Source organism: Galleria mellonella, unplaced genomic scaffold, assembly GCF_026898425.1.
Source record: "Galleria mellonella isolate WM207_F2 unplaced genomic scaffold, CSIRO_AGI_GalMel_v1 utg150, whole genome shotgun sequence".
In the NCBI taxonomy this organism is placed as follows: Eukaryota; Metazoa; Arthropoda; class Insecta; order Lepidoptera; family Pyralidae; genus Galleria; species Galleria mellonella.
The window spans coordinates 1,849,549-1,869,467 of record NW_026442002.1 but is presented as its reverse complement, the minus strand read 5'-3'; the positions used below and the strand labels follow the sequence as shown (position 1 = coordinate 1,869,467).

The following is a 19,919-nucleotide window of genomic DNA, read 5'->3' as shown; positions in this document are numbered from 1 at the left end:
TCAAATTTTAATATTATCAATGTCAACGTCAACGCCCTCTATTTCCGGTACAAAATTGTTCCATTTCTCCGCCCATTTTTTATATCTCAGACTCCGTTTAAATTCCTCGGCGCCTGGCGACGTTACATTCAAAATGTCCGACCTCTGAGCTTGTTTCTTCTTATATAAATTCAACAAGGACTTGGTCTTAGCTTTTGCCTCTTGTTGTTTTAAATGGTTCTCCAATATCTCGTAGAACATTATATACTCATGCCTTATTTCGTTATAGTCCGTTTCTGGTAAAAGAAATAAGGCTTAGTTTGTTGGAATATTAAAATTTATATATTGGGTATTTCGATATATATATATATATATATATATATATATATATATATATATATATATATATATAACTAATAATTTATTTAATGAAATTGAACATTTTTTCCTTCCTTTATAGGCTAAATGCTAAGGCCGCCCATTGTTTTCTCACTGTGATCATTTCTTGTAATTGTTTGTATTTATAATAAGTTTACTATTGTAATCTTTTGGAGGAAACAATAAAGAGTATCAATATGTAATAAAATAAAACAATATTCTTACCTCTAACAGAAATACACAACACCGAATTATGCCAAGTTGCCACCATCCCATATTTAATGTAAAAAATTATATATATATATATATATATATATATATATATATATATATATATATATATATATTCCGCGTATTGGATATTACGATATCTATATATTGGGTTGATGATGTAAAAAAGTTATCACTCATTTCGATATTGTCTATATCGGGACAGATTCATTTCCATATTATACATAAGATAACCGACGTTATTGGGCCAATATAAGTATACAGATATTGTAACTCGTTTGCTTGGGTATATCTGTCTCATTCGTGTTTCTACCGTGAAGCAGTTGTGTTTGCATGGCTGTGTTTCCGTTTAAAGGGCGGGATATGGCGTGAATTTACAGGGTACAGACGAATAACACCTGAGTCCACAGGAATGGCAACGCATGGGGGGTATTATTGGCGAAACAGTATACTCTGTTATGTCCATGGTACTGCTCATGTCTATAGGCGACTGTTAAAATAAATGAATATCAACACTTGAGTCGTTGAGTTGAGTCTAGGGGAGACAGGGATTGTTAGTAATGGGCTCTAACAGCCCCATTGCTAGCAGTATTATTTATTTATTTATTATTATTTCTTACCACAAACAATTAAGGACTTAATATCTATAACTTGCAATATTATTTGTGGGAGCTGGTGCCTGTACTAGGTGTTAAACCTGTATTACAATAATAGCATAAATAATAGCAGCATGTCAGTTTCCTCTGGAAACCATCGCGGTTAATTTTTATCTCACCTGCTTTCATCTTCTCCTACCATTGCTCACCAGCTACCAACGCATATCGATAGCACAGACGGGGTTACTTTACCATTTGAACCCATTAAAAACCGGGGGGAATGGGATTGTTAGTAATGGAGACTGAGAAGCCCATTGCTAGCAACATACCCAACCATGTCGACCTCCTCGCGGTTCTCCCTGGAAACTGTCATGGTTAATTCCTGATGAACTCATCATGATGAGCTAACTGGCCTGTTTTCATTCTCATCTATCACCCTTCACTGGTGCTCCGCCAGCGTATCCCGTTAGCGCAGGCGGGGTTACCATACCATTTTCATCCATCAAAAAAAAACCCATTAAAAACCCCTCAGATCTGATCATCATCATATCTCTCATAACTCGTTAAGTTCTCTCTTACGACACCCACGGGAAAGGTAGGGGTGGCCTATTCTATGCCGGGACCACGCGGCCGCAGGAAGTCAAATCTTCTCTTTTCATTTAACAGTTTCCTCTTGTCAGTGCAACTAATTCATGCATCTTCCTCCAGCCAGCTCTATCCCAGGTCATATCTCTGACCTCCCTACACGACACGACACCTAGTGTTTCCTTTATCTGTCCCATGTAGTTATTCCTCGGTCTTCCTCTTCCTCTTTTGCCCTCCATCTTTCCTTCTATTATGCTCTTAAAAAAGTCGTCATGTCGTATAAGGTGGCCCAGCATTTTGTCTCTTCTATTCTCTATTTTTTTAATTAATGTTCTTTTCTCGTTCACTCTTTTCAGGACTTCCGCATTCTTTAATTTTAGGAGGTCAAATACTCACTTATAATGTGGTACGCAGTGAAGAATCTCTCAACATTCACCGACTGATCCGTTACTAACTTGGGTTCCGTGTATTTCTTGTACAGTTCTAACATACTTATATAGGTCTCCATGATGCCGGCCGCCACGAGACCCAGTTTGAAGGTGACGTACCGTTTATATCTTTGTTGTATTTTATCAGCTTGTCGCAGCTTCAAAATTATATCTGTGGAGTTAACATAGCATCAAATGGGAGTATAACAACAAAATTTTTATGGGACAAAACTGGAAGTTTACGACCTTCGTGGATTTTTTTATGGGTGAAAATGTTATGGTAACCCCGCCTGCGCTAACGCGGTACGCTGGCGGGGCACTAGTGAAGGGTGATAGATGAGAATGAAAACAGGCCAGTTAGCCCATCATGATGAATTCATCAGGAATTAACCATGATAGTTTCCAGGGGGGACCGCGAGGAGATCGACCTGGTTGGGTATGTTACTAGCAATGGGATTCCCAGTCTCCATCACTAACAATCCCTTTCCCCCTCGACCTTCTTGTTTAGAAACGCACGTGTTTACCCATGCACACACACACACACACACGCACGCGCACGCGCACCCACGCAAAATTATAATATCTATGGTAATAAAGAAAAAAAATATTATGCACGAAATGTATAAATTTAAATAGGACCAATATCGTTTCAGATAATTTCCTTGGGAATGGTAACGCATGGGGGGTATCATGGGTGAGACAGTATACTCTGTTATGTCCATGGTACTGCTCATGTCTATAGGCGACGGTTACCACTTTCCATCAGGTGGACCGTCAGCTCGTTTGCCGTAACCGTCGCCATAAGCAGAACCATGGACATAACAGAGTATACTGTTCCGCCCATGATATCCCCATGCTTTGATATTCCTGAGGACTCAGGTGTTATTCCTCCGTACCCAGTAAATTCACGCCATATCCCACCCTTCAAACCGAAACACAAGTATGTTCTACAATATTGAAGAAAATATCAATAACTACAAAAAACTTCTCGACACTATATGTCCAACTATTATCGTTATGTCACAATAACCACTTTTTAAAATGTTGTAAAAATGTCCACCCGTGCGAAGCCGGGACGGGCCGCTAGTAAATTATACATATGTATATCTATCTACTAAAATACCTTTCAATATGTCTGTGATCATATCATTGTGTTTTCTTATTACGTATTTCTCGTCCCACTCCGGATAAGGCAGTCGGCGTGGCGGTTGTCTATGCCAGCACTCTACCCAGGTTACTGTCGCTGAAAACAAAAAAAAACGAAAAACTAGCTTTAACTCGCGACTACGTCTGCGTACATAACAAGCATTTTTTTTTTTTTATTATTCCAGGCGTTAACTGTCCACTGCTTGACATAAGGCATCTCCATAAGGGGAGTTTTGACAGTAGTTGCCACGCTTGGCAGGCGGGTTGGCAACCGCAGTTAGGCTTTTAGAGATGTTTTAAGAAGGAGACTGTTCCTCTGTCCCATTCGTGTTTCAACCGTGAAGCAGTTGTGTTTGCATGGCTGTGTTTCGGTTTGAAGGGTGGGATATGGCAGTGAATTTACTGGGTACAGAGGAACAACACCTGAGCCCTCAGGAATGGCAACGCATGGGGAGGTATCATGGGCGAAACAGTATACTCTGTTATGTCCATGGTACTGCTCATGTCTATAGGCGACGGTTAACACTTTCTATCAGGTGGACCGTCAGTTTGTTTTCCATTCTAAGTTGTATAAAAAAAAACAAGTGTTTAATTAATAAAATGAGTTTTTGCGTGTTAAAAAGGTGCAAAATTTATTAAACAAAATAAATATAGAAGTTATAAAGGAATCACTCATAGCTATTTGTCACGCAAAATTATATTAAAAAGTTGACCTGTTTTTCTCGAAGCATTTATATGGGGACACTCCATCTGTGTAATCGAAGGTAGTAACAATATTTTATACATATTTTAGTAGTAAACGCACCGCCTACATAATTTTCCGCTTGCCTCATGGTTGACTGGTAGAGAACGCCATTTTGTTTTTTTTTGATGGGTGAAAATGGTATGGTAACCCCGCCTGCGCTAACGGGATACGCTGGCGGAGCACCAGTGAAGGGTGATAAATGAGAATGAGAACAGGCCAGTTAGCCCATCGTGATGAATTCATCAAGAATTAACCATGATAGTTTCCAGGGGGAACCGCGAGGAGGTCGACCTGGTTGGGTATATTGCTAGCAATGGGATTCTCAGTCTCCATTACTAACAATCCCTTTCCCCCAGAGAACGCCATTAGGTATTAAGTTCGCCATATCGTCATAGTCGTAGAATACTGACGGATCTTTATACGTAATATTTGTCAGATCCGTCAGTATTCTACGACTGTAACGATATGTATACTTACTTATATGTATTTCAGCATTGAAATTTTAATTAAATAAATAAACCAAAATATAATTATAATAAAATTAATTCATACTAATTAATTGTAATGACGCCGTGTGGTCCCGGCATAGAATAAGCCACCCCTTCCTTTCCCGTGGGTGTCGTAAGGAGGCGACTAAGGAGGGCGAGAGATGGGCAGCAGCGTCCCTCTTTAAATATCACCAAAGGCTAACTTCGGTTGCCAGGGGGAAAGGGATTGTTAGGATTGGAGACTGAGAATCCCATTGCTAGCAATATACCCAACCAGGTCGACCTCCTCGCGGTTCCCCCTGGAAACTATCATGGTTAATTCCTGATGAATTCATCATGATGTGCTAACTGGCCTGTTTTCATTCTCATCTATCACCTTTCACTGGTGCTCCGCCAGCGTATCCCGTTAGCGCAGGCTACCATACCATTTTCACCCATCAATAAAAAAAAAATATCCGCCTACCAAGCGTGGTAACTACTGACAAAACTCCCCTTGTAGCGAAGGCCCATGTTTTCATGTTTCACGATGAATTAATTACATATAATGGAATTTATAGTACCGTAACAATATCGAATGGAACTCGATAATCACCATGTTTATTGCTTTTTTTTAATTGTCGAATTAAAACAAAATATAAAACATGTTTCATTTGAAGACAACGCTGTTGTGCTTTGGTAAACAGTGTTAAAAACCTATATATATATATATATATATATATGATGTGGCGATGTGTTAACTGGCCCTCTAGACAAATGACAAGCGAATTCGTCGATGGAATCGACATCGCTAGCGAGTCCGTGAGTTGGAATGAGATAGCAACGCCGGATGACTCATTCCAACTCACGGACTCGATAGCGACATCGATTGCATCGACGAATGCGCTTGCCACTTGTCTAGAGGCCCTGATTACTTATCATCTTCACCTGTCATCACTCATTGGTACCCTACCTGTGCATACCGAAAGCACAATTGGGATTATTATTACATTTTCATCATTAAAAAAACCCTACTTAGTTTAGAACTAGATGGCGCTGTGTAATACGTGTTTATGTCATCAACATCATCGTCATGTCAGCCATTATCTGTCCACTGCTGAACATAGGCTGCCCCGTAAGGTTTGGCCAGTAATGGCCCCATTTTACAGGCGGATTAGCATCAGCAGTTAGGCTTTGGTGATGCATTAAGAGGGATGCTGCTACCTATCCCTCGCCCTCCCTTAGTCGCTTCTTACGAGACCTACAGGAATGGAAGGGGTGGCCTAGTATATGCCGGGACCACATGGTATGTGTAAGTGTTGTGTGATTATTTTCCAATTGCCAGTTATCCTGAGGACAGTCGACAGCTATCCATGGAATAAAAACGATGAAATGACCAAAGCGGACAAGAATAAACTTAAGAAATTGGCGATGGAGCTTGTACTGGAGGCCAATTTGAAGATTCGTCAAGTGTTACCAGTGAGAGACCTTCATGCTGATTTTATGGCATTCGACGTCGGCGTAATTATGGGTTAATATTTTTTTTATACTACGAAGGTGGCAAACAAGCATACAGCCCGTCTGATGGTAAACGGTCATTGTAGTCTTTGGACAAAATAGTTTTTATACTTTGGAATACAAATCGTATTACTATTTTTTTTTTAAACAACTTAGAATGGCAAACAAGCTGACGGCCCACCTGATGGAAAGTAGTAACCGTCGCCTATAGACATGAGCAGTACCATGGACATAACAGAGTATACTGTTTCGCCCATGATACCCCTCATGCGTTGCCATTCCTGAGGACTCAGGTGTTATTCCTCTGTACCCTGTAAATTCCCGCCATATAGCTCCCTTCAAACCGAAACACAGCCATGCAAACACAACTGGTTCACGGTTGAAACACGAATGGGACAGAGGTACACAAGCAATCGACTTTTGTACAAAGTCTCCCTCTGGTCACTTGAATGCCTGAATGTGATCGAGAGTGACTAACTATCTTCTTTTTAACGGTATTTCTTATTTATTAAATTATAAATTTAGATTAAATACAATTAATTTTATTTATTTATTTATATTTATTTTTTGTCAAGGAAACTCGCGAATGGCTTTTGGCCGTACACATAAAAGAGGTAAAATAATTCTTAATTTTTTTTTGTATATACATATGTATGTGGGATTGGTATGAAACGGAACGTATGTTAAAAATGAATGTTGTATGCATAGATTGGAATACGAGGAATGATGACTGATGTGGAGTGAAGAGAGGAACGAGTGAGAGAGAAAGATTAAGATGGACGACAAATGAACGAGTGCGTGTGTGTGTGTGCTCCTACGAATTATTTCTAAGAATTAGTTTTGAAGTTATATAAAGGTTAAATCGCTTGTGTATAGAAGGAATTTTATTTCTGGCTCCTTCGACCTACATGTATTCTTTTCTTTTTTCTAGTATATACCAATATCTGTCGTTATTTGTGCGCTGTATGTAATGTAAATAAATTATATACCTATCTGTACAAATCGTTTTGTCTGGAAATCATATAGAACAAGTGACATATGCACGAAATTTAGGTCTTGTTATGGACGAGAGATTACAATTCGAAAAACATATTTTGGATATCATGCGTAATTGTTTTTACAGACTAAAAGTACTGTACAGGCTGCGCGAATTCTTATCTGTTGATATTCGAATCAAACTGTGCGAAGCGTTAGTGTTGTCTAAGTTTAATTACGCTGATAATGTGTTTGGGGAGTGCCTTTTAGCTCGAACTAAGAAAATGATACAACGTATCCAAAACGCATGTGCTCGATTTTGCTTTCCTATTGCTCGTCGTGCTCATATCACTCCCTTTTTGGAACAGAATAACTTGTTAAATATGACAGCACGTCGAAATTTACATTTTGCTTCATTGCTTTTTGGCGTAATACACAGTAAAAAGCCCTCATATCTGTATGATAAATTAAATTTTTCAAAGCGTAACATAAGAATAAATTCTCTTTTACTTTGTCCACGATACAGAACAGCTGTTTTTCGTGGTAGCTTCCAGTACGCTGCTACGAAATGCTGGAACAATCTTCCACCGCCAGTTAGGAACGCCAAATCATTATTCACCTTTAAAAAACTATACAAGAATTATCTATGTACTATTTAACCTATAAATCTTACGGCAAAGTAGTTGTATATATATGTTTAATGTTTATATTTATTAATGTTATTTTATTCTATTTTGTTCTTTCTAGTATATGTGATTGGTTTGTATTTATTAGTTGTAATTTTGTTTTAATTATTATCATGAATATTATAAATAGTGCCCTCTCTCTCCCCCCCTTTTTATATATATATTTTTGGTGCCACTGAAAACCAGCTGTATGTTCACCTAGGACATACATTAAAGCTGAGTGGAGCCATTTCAGTGCATTTTTGGATGTAAAAATGATTATTTTATGTTAATTTTTAATTATGGTAAATTAAGTTTAATTATATGTACATTTTATTTGCTCATTTTTTTTCTCGTTTGTTGTTTATATTGTATTTTTTACATTGCACTGAATAAAATATTTTTCTTTCTTTCTTTCTTTCTTTCTGTCTATCTGTTCACTTTGTAAGATTTGCGTAGACGTATAAAAATATTACCATCCCCAGGTGATACATCAGAAAATGAGCAACAGCTGAAGAGAAACTATCGCAAGCAATTCTTGCTGAGGAAAATGGGTTTGCCTGCGAATAGTACCACAAAGAAAAGATTTCTTCACCAATGGCCGGTGGAGTCGAGTTGGACTATGGGCCTGTATGACGATCTTGGTCTCTGAGAGTTAAATGCAATGATTTCATAATAATATTTATATGATAAATCGTATTTTATTATAATTGTTACTTGATACTTGACCCACAGCCACTTTCTACCATCGTACGGCTCGCCATCGACAGGGAGTTCATCCTCATGTCCTACAGCCTCAATGGTCGCGTACTGCGCGGTTTCAGAGATGTTTCCTCCCACATAACCTTCAAGAAAAGAGTATGTTCCTTTTTAAAAGGCCGGCAACACACCTGCAATGCCGCTGGTATTGTGGGTGATCATGGGCGGCGGTAGTCACTTACCATCAGGTGAGCCGCGTGCTCGTTTGCCCCCTGTGTTGTAAAAAAAACGAACACTCAGGTTGTGGAATGAGCTCCCCGCCGAGATTTTTCCAAGACCCTACAGCATGGGGTTCTTCAAAAGGGAGGTAAAGAGGTTTCTTCAGGGTCGGCAACGCGCGCGTAATACCTCTGGTATTGCAGGTGTTCATAGGCTACGTTAACCACGTACCATCAGGTGGGCCGTATGCTTGTTTGCTACCTCAGTGGTATAAAAAAAAACTTGTTATTAATGTAATAATATTATAAATTGGCAATGACTGTACGTAGGAGATATTTAAGAAAAAATTATATATGAGAGTTTCAAATTACTCCCCGACGTCGTCGACGGAGGTGCGTGCTCTTGAACCCCGATGATTTAATAACTTTGTCGAATACCTCTCCCCTGTATAGAGGAATCTTCATCTCACGTCACATCTCGCCAGTGACAACGAACATCCCCATCATACTGTTCGCGCATAATCAGGTACGCAACTAAGGACAGTCCACCCATACCTCTGCCCTCAAACCAGAATGAGACTTTGTACAAAAGTCGATTGCTTGGGTACCTCTGTTCCATTCGTGTTTCAACCGTGAAGCAGTTGTGTTTGCATGGCTGTGTTTCGGTTTGAAGGGTGGGATATGGCGTGAATTTACTGGGTACAGAGGAATATCACCTGCGTCCTCAGGAATGGCAACGCATGGGGGGTATCATGGACGAAACAGTATACTCTGTTATGTCCATGGTACTGCTCATGTCTATAGGCGACGGTTACCACTTTCCATCAGATATCATTTACCGTACAACCCGCCACAAACTAAAGTTTCATCCCAATCATCTGGACGAGTGGCGGTCTTCCACCGTGCGTTTTTCAAGGCACTTTCTTCCACGCACAACCATTCTTTGGTATCAACTTCCAGCAACAATATTTCCGAACCGATACGACAACATAACCTTCAAGAAAAGAGCATATTCCTTTTTAAAAGGCCGACATCACACCTGCAATGCCGCTCGTGTTGTGGGTGATCATGGGCGGGCATGTAGTCACTTACCATCAAGTGACCCGTGTGCTCGTTTGCCACCTGTGTTGTAAAAAAAAGGTGAGCCGACAGCTTGTTTGTCATTCTAATTTAGAAATAAAAAAAACATTACGTGAACATCAAGTTGTATTCATAATCTACCACTCACTTTCAATTTCCCAGCCGTAGTCCAACGGCCACCATTTATTATAAGGTTTTTTGTGACGATTGTAATACTCATTATACAGCTGATCGTGTTGGCCTGGCTTCACCTTCATCTTATGCATATCATCGCGCATTCTCTTGAGGAATTTAGCTCTCTTCCGTCTGTCTTGCCCGCTGCTTCTCCAACATTCTGATCCGTTCTTGCGCTTTATGTATTTGCTTCAAATCGAACCCTTTCTCCGGTACTAGTTTAGCGAACTCTGGCTTTCGCTGATACTTCCTGGGTATCTCGTGTATCATCTCCACAAGGTGATACGTTTCGAAATACAATTTCTCAACCAGTTCTGTACTCTTTATGGATTCAAACACGCCATGTGATTTAAACTCCATGGGTTTTTTGGCCAGCTCAACCATTTTTCTGTACCTAAAATTATTCATTTATATGAGACAGTTTTTTTTATGGATGAAAATGGTATGGTAACCCCGCCTGCGCTAACGGGATACGCTGGCGGAGCACCAGTGAAGGGTGATAGATGAGAATGAAAACAGGCCAGTTAGCCCATCATGATGAATTCATCAGGAATTAACCATGATAGTTTCCAGGGGAAACCGCGACGAGGTGGACCTGATTGGGTATATGGCTAGCAATAGGATTCTCAGTCTCCATTACTAACAATCCCTTTCCCCCCTATATGAGACAGTTAAAGGCTAATATAGTAATGTTGATAATTTTGACCTACAATGGAAGATCGGGCTACCGTACTTATTACATAATGCCCTCAGAACGCCGTTACTGCTGGCATGCAGTCGGTGTAACAGAGGCGCAATCCGTTTGCGTCTGATAGCACAGAAGTCATCTGTCGATGCTGCTGCAAGTACAATGCAGTCGGGGAGGAAGGGATTGTTAGTAATGCGGGCTACCAGTCCCATTGCTAACAATACACCTAGCATCAGGTCGGCATCTAAGTGTTCCTTCCTGGAAACCATCGTGCTGAATTCCAGATGCATTCATCACGTTGGACTGACTGTCCAGTCTTTTCATCCTCACCTATCATACCTCACTGGTGGGGGGGGGGGGGGAGGTATTGTCAAAAATACGGACTTCAAGTCCCATTGCTAGCAATACACCTAAGATCAGGTCGGCATCTAAGTGTTCCTCCCTGGAAACCGTCGTGCTGAATTCCAGGTATATTCATCACAATGAGCTAACTGTCCTGCTTCTTTTTTATGCAACTTAGAATGGTAAACAACACCATCTGTTGGAAAGTGGTAACCGTCGTCTATAGACATGAGCAGTACCATGGACATAACAGAGTATGCTGTTTCGCCTATGATACCCCCCATGCGTTACCATTCCTAAGGACTCAGGTGTTATTCCTCTGTACCCTGTAAATTCACGCCATATCCCATCCTTCAAACCGAAACAACGCCCTGTAAACACAAATGCTTTACGGTTGAAACACGGATGGGACAGAGGTACTCAAGCAAACGACTTTTGTACAAAGTCTCTCTGGTTTTCAACCTCACCTCACTGGTCATTTCTCACTGGTGCCCTGCCTGTTACCATTCCATTCTATTTATCCATTTAAGAGCTGCGCTCTTATCGGTGGAGCTCTTACCACTCACTACGATTTTCAGCGAGTCTCTTCACCTCTTGATACGACACGACACCAACTCCTTCCTTGATCTGCCTGATGTACCTATGTCTCGGTCTCCCTCTCCCCCTTCTTCTTTCAATCTTACCTTCTATTATAATGTTCATAAGTTCGTCGTGTCGTATCAAGTGTCCTAATATTTTTCCCCTTCTGTACTCAATAGTTCTAATAATTTGTCTTTTTCCCTTAACCCTAAGCAGGGCCTCCTCATTGCTAATTCGATCCCTCCAGCTAATTTTCTCCATCCTTCGCTAGCACTCCATTCCATTATCATTCATTAAAAAAAATACAATACAATCTTCAGTCGACTAACCTTTCAACAATCTCACCCATAACGTATCCCATCTCGTAATGTGGTGACTCCTCGTACATGAACCTCATATGGTTCATGTCTCGGATCCTCTGGGAGCCTTCTTCGTAATAACTGGTCATCAGCTCGAGTAACCGAGACGGCGCCATTTTGGCGTTCTCGTATTCATTGTAGCGTTTCTCATGGAAATCCTGATGTTGGCGTGATGGTGAGAGTATTCCTTCAATGTAATGACAAAAAATAGTAGTAAAGTAACTGTAAGAGAATATGAGGGGGGGGGATATATATTTATATATTCCTCCCGATATTATTACGGTACTACATTAGAGGAAAAAATCAAGGGATCAAAAAATTATGCCAAATTTTTGGGAGTTTTTCAAGTAGCTGTATTTCCCTTAAAAATGGTCGTACTGGAATTTAAAAACAAGGATTTTAAAGCTCAGTTTCTAGTTTTGAGATTACACGATGAAAAATAAATATATATATATATATTCTTTTTTATAAAAAACTGCAGTTGTCAATATATAATATGTAAATTTCATTTTAAACAGTACGTACGTTTTACTAAGTACATGGTTTTATTTATGGATCACCATCTTGTCTCATCAACTTACCTATTAATAGAGTACATAATACGATTAATTTCATTATGGCACCCGTCGCTATCGCTCCTCCATATCGCGAAACTATAATTTTTTATTGTAAAATACAAATTAAACTAATATAATAGTTAAATTTTAGTGTTAAATAGGCGGAAAATAATGTATACGAATTTAATTCACACTACCAAGGTACGTGGGGGAAAGGGATTGTTAGTAATCGGGTCTAATAGCACCATTACTGGCAATATACCCTCTCAGATCGACCTCCACGCGGTTCCCCCTGGAAACCATCATGTTTAATTCTGGTCGAATTCATCACGGTGGGCCAAATGACCTGCATTCATTCTCACCTATCATCTTCCATTGGTGCCTCGTCGGTGTACACCGATAGCGCGGGCGGGGTTACTATTTCATTTTCACCCATTAAAAAAAACAACCTTCGTACGCTACTAACGATCCGTCCCGGCTTCGCACAACTTCTCTCTATATCTATATATGCATGTATTATATAATTTGCCATGTGGTCCCGGCATAGAGGGCCATCTTTTCCTTTTCCGTGGATGTCGTAAGAGGCGACTAAGGGAACTTAATGATCGAGGGTGGACAGCAGCTTGTTTAAAACATCAAAGCCTAACTGCAGTTGTCAATCCGCCTGCCGAGCATGACATGGCTGTGTTTCAGTTTGAAGGGTGGGATATGGCATGTATTTACAGAGGAATAACATCTGAGTCCTCAGGAATGGCAACGCATGGGGGGTATCATGGGCGAAACAGTATACTCTGTTGTCTATGGTACTGCTCATGTCTATAGGCGACGGTTACCACTTTCTATCAGGTGGACCGTCAGCTTGTTTGCCATTCTAAGTTGTATAAAAAAAATCTAGCAAACCCCCCAAGGGGAGGTCTATGTTTACCAGTAGACAGTTATTGTCTGTCAGGATGATGATTTATAGATTTGTACTCCTATTGGCGATCAGTAAGCTGTCTTTTTTTTCGTCTCCGTCCAGTAGTTTTTGTTTCTATAACGAACATACAGACAAACAGACAGACAGACAAAAATTTTACTGATTGCATTTTTGGCATCAGTATCGATCACTAATCACCCGCTGATAGTTATTTTGCAAATATATTTCATGTACAGAATTGACCTCTCTACAGATTTATTATAAGATTGCACAATAAAATTAGTACAAATGGCTATTTTTTTTTTATATATTTTCATGAAACTCTATTGAAATAGGTTATGAAGGAGTTAATAATAATATACCAATAATATTTCTACCATTTATTTTACAATTACGATATATTATAGAAGGAAAAAACGTCAACATATCAATTTGATATGTTGATAAATTTATATATTATAAACACTTGTTTCTTCTTAGCTATTTCATCTAAATAAGTCGTACATAATTCACTTTATGTTACATTAGTAAGTAGCGATCGAGTATCGCGCGTGTACGGGTGCCTTTAGCGAGACGTTTATACAAAAATGTTGATGACTGTACACATTTATACACAATTAGATTTTTTTATTTTATACAAAAAAAGTTACAGCAATACTTGTAACAATATTTCAGAAGCACTTTTATTTATTCATAGCCAAATAATTTTTCCATAGACAATTTCGTTTAATTATTACATCCAAAAAAAAAAAGAAGAAAATATACTCATATTTTTTATATGGGTCCACACAATTTCCTAACACTGCACCAACGATAGAACGACTTGTTTAAATACCCGTGGATCTGTAACGCTATCACAGACTGGCGACGATGTAAACGCAGGCGATTTATCTATTCGAATGTTGACTTTTCTCGTCATCCGTACATTTGCAATCTTCCGTTATCGAGTCCAAGGACATGAGACTCTCTTGAGAGGTTCGCAGGCAGGCGCGACACCTTGAGTCCACGGAGTTACCGCTCTGAGAATTCGCGTCCTCGGAAACGGACTCCAAGGATTTGAGACTTTCCACTGAGGTCAGCTTGTACGACTTCCTGAACTCCGCGATCTCTTCTTCGCTCATGTTCAGCGCAAGTAAGGAGTCCCGCGCGATCTTCCCCAGCGATGACACCTTTTTCTTCTTCTTGGACAGTATACCGTCCATTTTCGTCAACGGCGATGGCTTGTTCAAACTTTCTGGCAACGATTTAGGACTGGAACCACTTCTGGTACGCAGCCTAGACCTCCTTTCGGGTATATCCCGGGGCGTCGTCGAAATTTCAGGCACTTTGAACACTATAGTTTTCGTTTTAGGGCTCTCCTTCTCTTCTATCGATAGATCTTCTAGAGAATTCGATTTCTTCAACTTCGCCCGTTCAGGTATCACGGGGGATGTGTGCAAGCCTTTTATGTCTTTCGCTGTAAAGACTTCGGGAACCTCCACTGCATCGTCGATGACCAATTCGGGTGATAAATCCAACATCTCCTTTATCTCAGCTTCCTTCAACTCCTGGGCTAGAGAACCCTGCTGTTCCTTAGTCTGCACAGCTTGTTCCACATCAGGTTCAAAGTCCTGATTTTCATATATCAGATATGACAACGCATCTTTGCCTAGATCGACATTCTCCAAGTCACTTGTCAACTGTATCACTTTATCTTCAAATTTCTTACTATCCTCTGCAGCGCCTTCGAGGGATGTCACCCCGCTGTCAGCAGAAGTATTCGGATCGTCAAATTTCGCGTCATCTATATAATCAAGAACTATATTATCAGCGTCACACGTTTCTTCTATAGTCGCTATCGGCGCCAAGTCGGTTTGTGTTTTAATTTCGTCCATTTTGCACTCGCCTCTATCGAGCAATGTCGTTGTGACGTCCCAAACGGTATTCACTATAGGCTGGTGCTTCACTTGTTTCTCAGACAACTCTATAGCCAATGCCTTAGTATTACTCATACTAGAAGTCAATGTGTTTTCAGGACTTATGTTCTCTTTGATACCTCTTATCACTTTATTCGGTAATTTATCAACAGGCTGGCCGCTGTCGGGACTACTCTGTTTATCTAATGAGTTCTCGGATCCTGAAGACTTTAGGACCGCAGCAAACGACCTAGGTCTGACCGCTTCCTCTTTCGCCTCGATCTTTTCCACTTTCTCATCTGTTTCTTTATTCTTGTTGGTATCGCCTGCGGCTGTGTTTACAACATTTTTATTTAAATCGTTGGGTTTATTGAGATCTGCGTTATCACTAGCTCGCGGCTTATTGCCGTTCGAGCTCGCGTCCGTTTTACTTACATCTAAATATTTTTGTACTAAATCGGTGGTTATGTCTGTAAGCCCATCCTTATCTTCTGATGTTTCACTTTCAGGCTGGAAGGTCTGGAATTCACTTAAAGTGTTATCTGTATCTGTCGACGGTGTTTTACTATCTAATTTCTTCGAGAACGACTCATCAACAAAGGAAACTTGAATACGCTCCGATAGAGTAGAGTCAGTAGCCTCTGATGAGTCCTCTTTGTCCTCCTTCTCTACTTTATCAGTTGTACTTCCCCAAGACCAAAAAGAGCTGGTTAAAGAAGAATCCTTCCTTGGAGGTGTGCTTGAAGCAGACTTCTTTTCTTCATCATTTGAAGAACTTCGGGAAAACAAGATACTCGGATGTTGGAATAAACTCAGCAATTTTTCAAGATTAGATGGTAACTTGGTCTCTTTTTCTGGCTCCGGCCGTGGGATGTAGAAGCTCGGAGATGGAGCAACCCATGACATTTTCTTTACTCGATCCAAACCCTTACTCTTTAAAGCAGGAACATCTAACAGACTGGAAGTTCTTTTAGGAGAAGTCAATGTATCGTGTAGAACAGTATCAGTTTTCCTGGCAGATTCCTTTAAACTAGAAGTGTTTGTTAGGGTGCCTTCATTAGAAGAATTGTCTTCTTTGTTTTCAGATGGATTTTGCAGAGAGTATTCTATACCCGAATCTGCAGATGTAACCATTACTCTTTCCTGTTTACCAGAATCTAAACTACTAACACTGGCTTCCAAACTAGACAATGAGTCATGTATTTTCCTACTCTTCCCAAATATAATGGGTGATACACTCTCGTTTGAACTAACCGACATATTTAAGAAGTTTCCACTGTTCACTGGTGTTGCTTCACTAGTATTCGATTCTATACTACTCTCAGTTGACAGCATAACATTGCCAGGTTTTCTCCTATCCAATTCTGTGTAGCTCTCCACAGACTCCTGTATTATAATAGGTTTAGCTACCTGCACATTCTGCTGAGCGTCCATGGTGTTCAAGCTTTCCACTGAGCTCCCAGATATCTCCAAAGATGAACTACTGTCACAGAACGGACTACCAACCAATTTCTTATTCATAAGCCTAGAAACCTCCAAATCTGGACTATCTAAACTGGACTCACTCTTATTCTTCTTAAGAACTACATTATCGCGTATAACATTAGCAGGTACATTTTCAAAATTTAACTTATTTACATCAACCACGTCTGTCTGGGTGCAATCACTCTTCATGTCCTTCCTGTGGACTGTTGTTTTCGTGGAGAAATCTTTCATTTCTTGTATTAAGTTGCCTAGATCCTCTGTGATTGCTTCTATCTGTTTCATTGCGGCTTCGTCGCGTTTCTCTTTATTTACACTGGCATCATCTTTATTACTAAATTCTTTATCATTTTGGTCACTATTCACTTTGGCAGGTGTCTCAGTTTTAACTGTAACCTCGACTTGAACGTCTACTTTATCGTTTTCATTAATTTCTAAAGAATTTTTAACTAGCTTAGTCTCTGTTTTAAGTATTTCAGCATTATCTATAACACTAACTTCCTCATTATGAGCTAACTGTTCAGTTTTGTCCTTAAACGTCTTTTTGTCTGATTTCACTATGTCACTATAAGTTTTAGCTTTCACTTTATCACTATTAGTGTCACTTTTAATATTTTCACTAACACTATCTGCAATATTTTTGGCATCGAGCCCTACGGTTTGTTCAACTTTTATATCACTGTCGTGTTTTTGTGATTCGATCGGCTTTTGTTTATCTGGCATTTTTGATTCTATAAGTTCAGATCCAGCATCGACATTATCCGAAGATATCCCTGAATCTGATGTCGCTTGAGCCTCAGAATCGGTATCAGTTTTCTTATCCACGTCTAGAGATGACGCAATTTGATCATCTGTTATTATCACTGGGCTAGACTTATTTACTGTTTCTATATTGAGTATATCATCACTGGGTTTAGTTTCTTGTATTAAACTAGGAACATTTGAGTTACACTCATTAATATCAGACCTTATGGTTTCGGACTTAGGTCTATTCGTTGTATCGTCTAGCCTTAACTCAGACTCTGATTGTGTTTCAGATTCTGACTGAGTACCAGACTCAGGTGATGATAAGTCCGAAGTATTTGTTAGATCAAATTTAGATGAGTGTTGCGGTATAGGCGTGGGGGGAGGTCTACGTTTCGGTTCAGGCCTATTTGTCGTTGAATCACTTGGACTTATTGAAACCTCTGGCTGGTTTGTTTTTATAGATTCAGTCTCGACTGTATTACGTTTCGTTTTCGATGTTGACTCAGACATTGTGGTTGTAGATGGAGTAATTTGATTACTGCTAATCTCGGGTTGGGTTGCCTTCTCGGGGCGAGCGGTTGTCGCGTCAGCACTGGGTGGCGGGGAGGGGACCTGCGTTGGGTTGTAGACGGAGTCGTAGTTTCTGGTAACAGAGAACCGGGACGCACTCCGCCGTGGTTGACTGGTGGTGGCTGGGTGCACTTGGATTTGAGGTGGTTCGGCAACCTGTGGATATTTTTAAATAAATTTATTTTTTATGATACTTAGAATAGGAAACAAACTGGCAGAAAATTATAACCGTTGCCTGAAGTTATATATTTATTTCCTTGTTTTCATGTCCTTACAGACTGACCCAATTCAACATGGTACAACAAACAACATTGGATTAATTTTTACAATAACAAAAAATAAGAATATCAATACCTCTATTTGAAATATTATTTAATAAAACAATTTTTTATTTTAAAAAACTTAGAATGGCAAACAAGCTGACGGTCCACCTGATGGAAAGTGATAATCGTTGCCTATAGACATGAGCAGTACCATGGACATAACAGAGTATACTGTTTCGCCCATGATACCCCCCAGCGTTGCCATTCCTGAAGACTCAGATATTATTACTCTGTACCCTGTAAATTCACGCCATATCCCACCCTTCAAACCGAAACACAGCCATGTAAATACAACTTATTCATGGTAGAAACATATATGGGACAGAGATGCAGTAAAGCAAGTAAATACACCTAGTGTAAATGACGGACTTAACTATATCAACTTAACACAATTATTTGGGGAAAAGGGAATGTTAGTAATGAGATTTAACAGTCCCATTGCTAGCAATACACCCTCAGATCAGGTTGATCACCACGCGGTTCCCGCTACAAACCATAGTAATTCTTGTTCAATTAGTCACTATGGGCCGACTGACCTACAATCATCCTCATCTTGCATCCTTCACTGGTGCACGCTAGCGCATACTGATAGCGTACTCGGGGTTACCATCCCATCAGTTACCAGAGGGAGACTTTGTATAAAACTCGTTTGCTTGGACACCTCTGTCCTATTCGTGTTTCTACCGTGAAGCAGTTGTGTTTCGATTTCAAGGGTGGGGGATATGGCGGTAAATTTACAGGGTACAGAGGAATAACACCTGAATCCTCAGGAATGACAACGCACGGGGGGTATCATGGGCAAAACAGTATACTCTGTTATGTCCATGGTACTGCTCATGTGTATAGGCGACGGTTACCACTTTCCATCAGGTGGACCGTCAGCTTGTTTGCCATTCTATGCTGTATAAAAAAAATCATTATCCATTAAAAAAAAACACATTACTTAACAGCGTCATGCACAGAATCAGTTTCACGTACCTGCACGACCCGGAAGCGGGACGGCGTGGGGCAGTACGTGGGGCGGGTGGGCGTCGACGGGCTCGAGCTGTCGGAGGAGTCCCTCTCGCCCGACACTCGGCTCACCTGGCGACAGAGGGCGCGCCGGTTACAAGTTATGTAGCAAACAAGCAAGTAACGTCAAACAGCGCCATCTAGCCACATACTGAACAGAGTTCATAGTATGGGTGCTAGGAAACTGACAGGCATACTTAAAAATACCTTGTTTTTTTTTTTAAAAATACATACATATTTATACAAAGAAAGCAAACTTACATTTTGTAGATAATATCTAACACTAGCTAATACTCGCGGTTTTCCGCGTGGTATCTACCTATTTATTATGTCTGGAAATACTGGACCAAAATTAACAAATGATGTGTCGTTCTCACTCTTTGCCTTAGCTTGAAATGCTCTTTACTTAAGTAGATTGTGTACTAAGTTGTGTACAAGTTACTATAGTTGTTCAACTATCCCACGGGAACTGTTTAATTTTACGTGATTAAAAGTATCGAAAATTTTGACTGGGCATGTAAGGTACCACCATTCAAAATTTCATTTAAATCGGTCCCACAGTTTCGGAG

The 19,919-nt window shown here is 40.0% G+C and overlaps 3 protein-coding genes and 1 pseudogene across 4 annotated transcripts in view; 1 reads left to right on the top strand and 3 right to left on the bottom strand.

Annotated features, from left to right (window-relative positions):
- Positions 1 to 3,468, bottom strand: LOC116412807 (uncharacterized). The gene is made up of 3 exons (XM_052892200.1): positions 3,321 to 3,468; positions 2,166 to 2,369; positions 1 to 275 (listed from the first exon to the last, which is right to left on the bottom strand). Exons 1-3 carry the CDS (start codon positions 3,340 to 3,342, stop codon positions 1 to 3), a joined length of 501 nt encoding a protein of 166 aa, XP_052748160.1. The 5' UTR covers positions 3,343 to 3,468.
- A 2,344-nt stretch (positions 3,469 to 5,812) lies between these two features.
- LOC113523517 (uncharacterized) lies at positions 5,813 to 8,404 on the top strand. The gene is made up of 3 exons (XM_052892199.1): positions 5,813 to 6,083; positions 6,646 to 6,684; positions 8,196 to 8,404. Exons 1-3 carry the CDS (start codon positions 5,843 to 5,845, stop codon positions 8,360 to 8,362), a joined length of 447 nt encoding a protein of 148 aa, XP_052748159.1. The 5' UTR covers positions 5,813 to 5,842; the 3' UTR covers positions 8,363 to 8,404.
- A 1,411-nt stretch (positions 8,405 to 9,815) lies between these two features.
- On the bottom strand, positions 9,816 to 12,702 carry LOC128200065 (uncharacterized; annotated as a pseudogene).
- A 985-nt stretch (positions 12,703 to 13,687) lies between these two features.
- Positions 13,688 to 19,919, bottom strand: part of LOC113520880 (uncharacterized) — a 43,390-nt gene continuing 37,158 nt past the window's right edge. For both annotated transcript variants that reach the window (XM_052892108.1, XM_052892109.1), the window contains 2 exons: positions 19,318 to 19,422; positions 13,688 to 18,172 (listed from right to left, as the gene is read on the bottom strand). In XM_052892108.1, the coding sequence (XP_052748068.1) occupies positions 14,210 to 18,172; positions 19,318 to 19,422 (4,068 nt within the window). In that variant the 3' untranslated portion in view covers positions 13,688 to 14,209. The remainder of the gene's footprint in view (positions 18,173 to 19,317; positions 19,423 to 19,919) is intronic.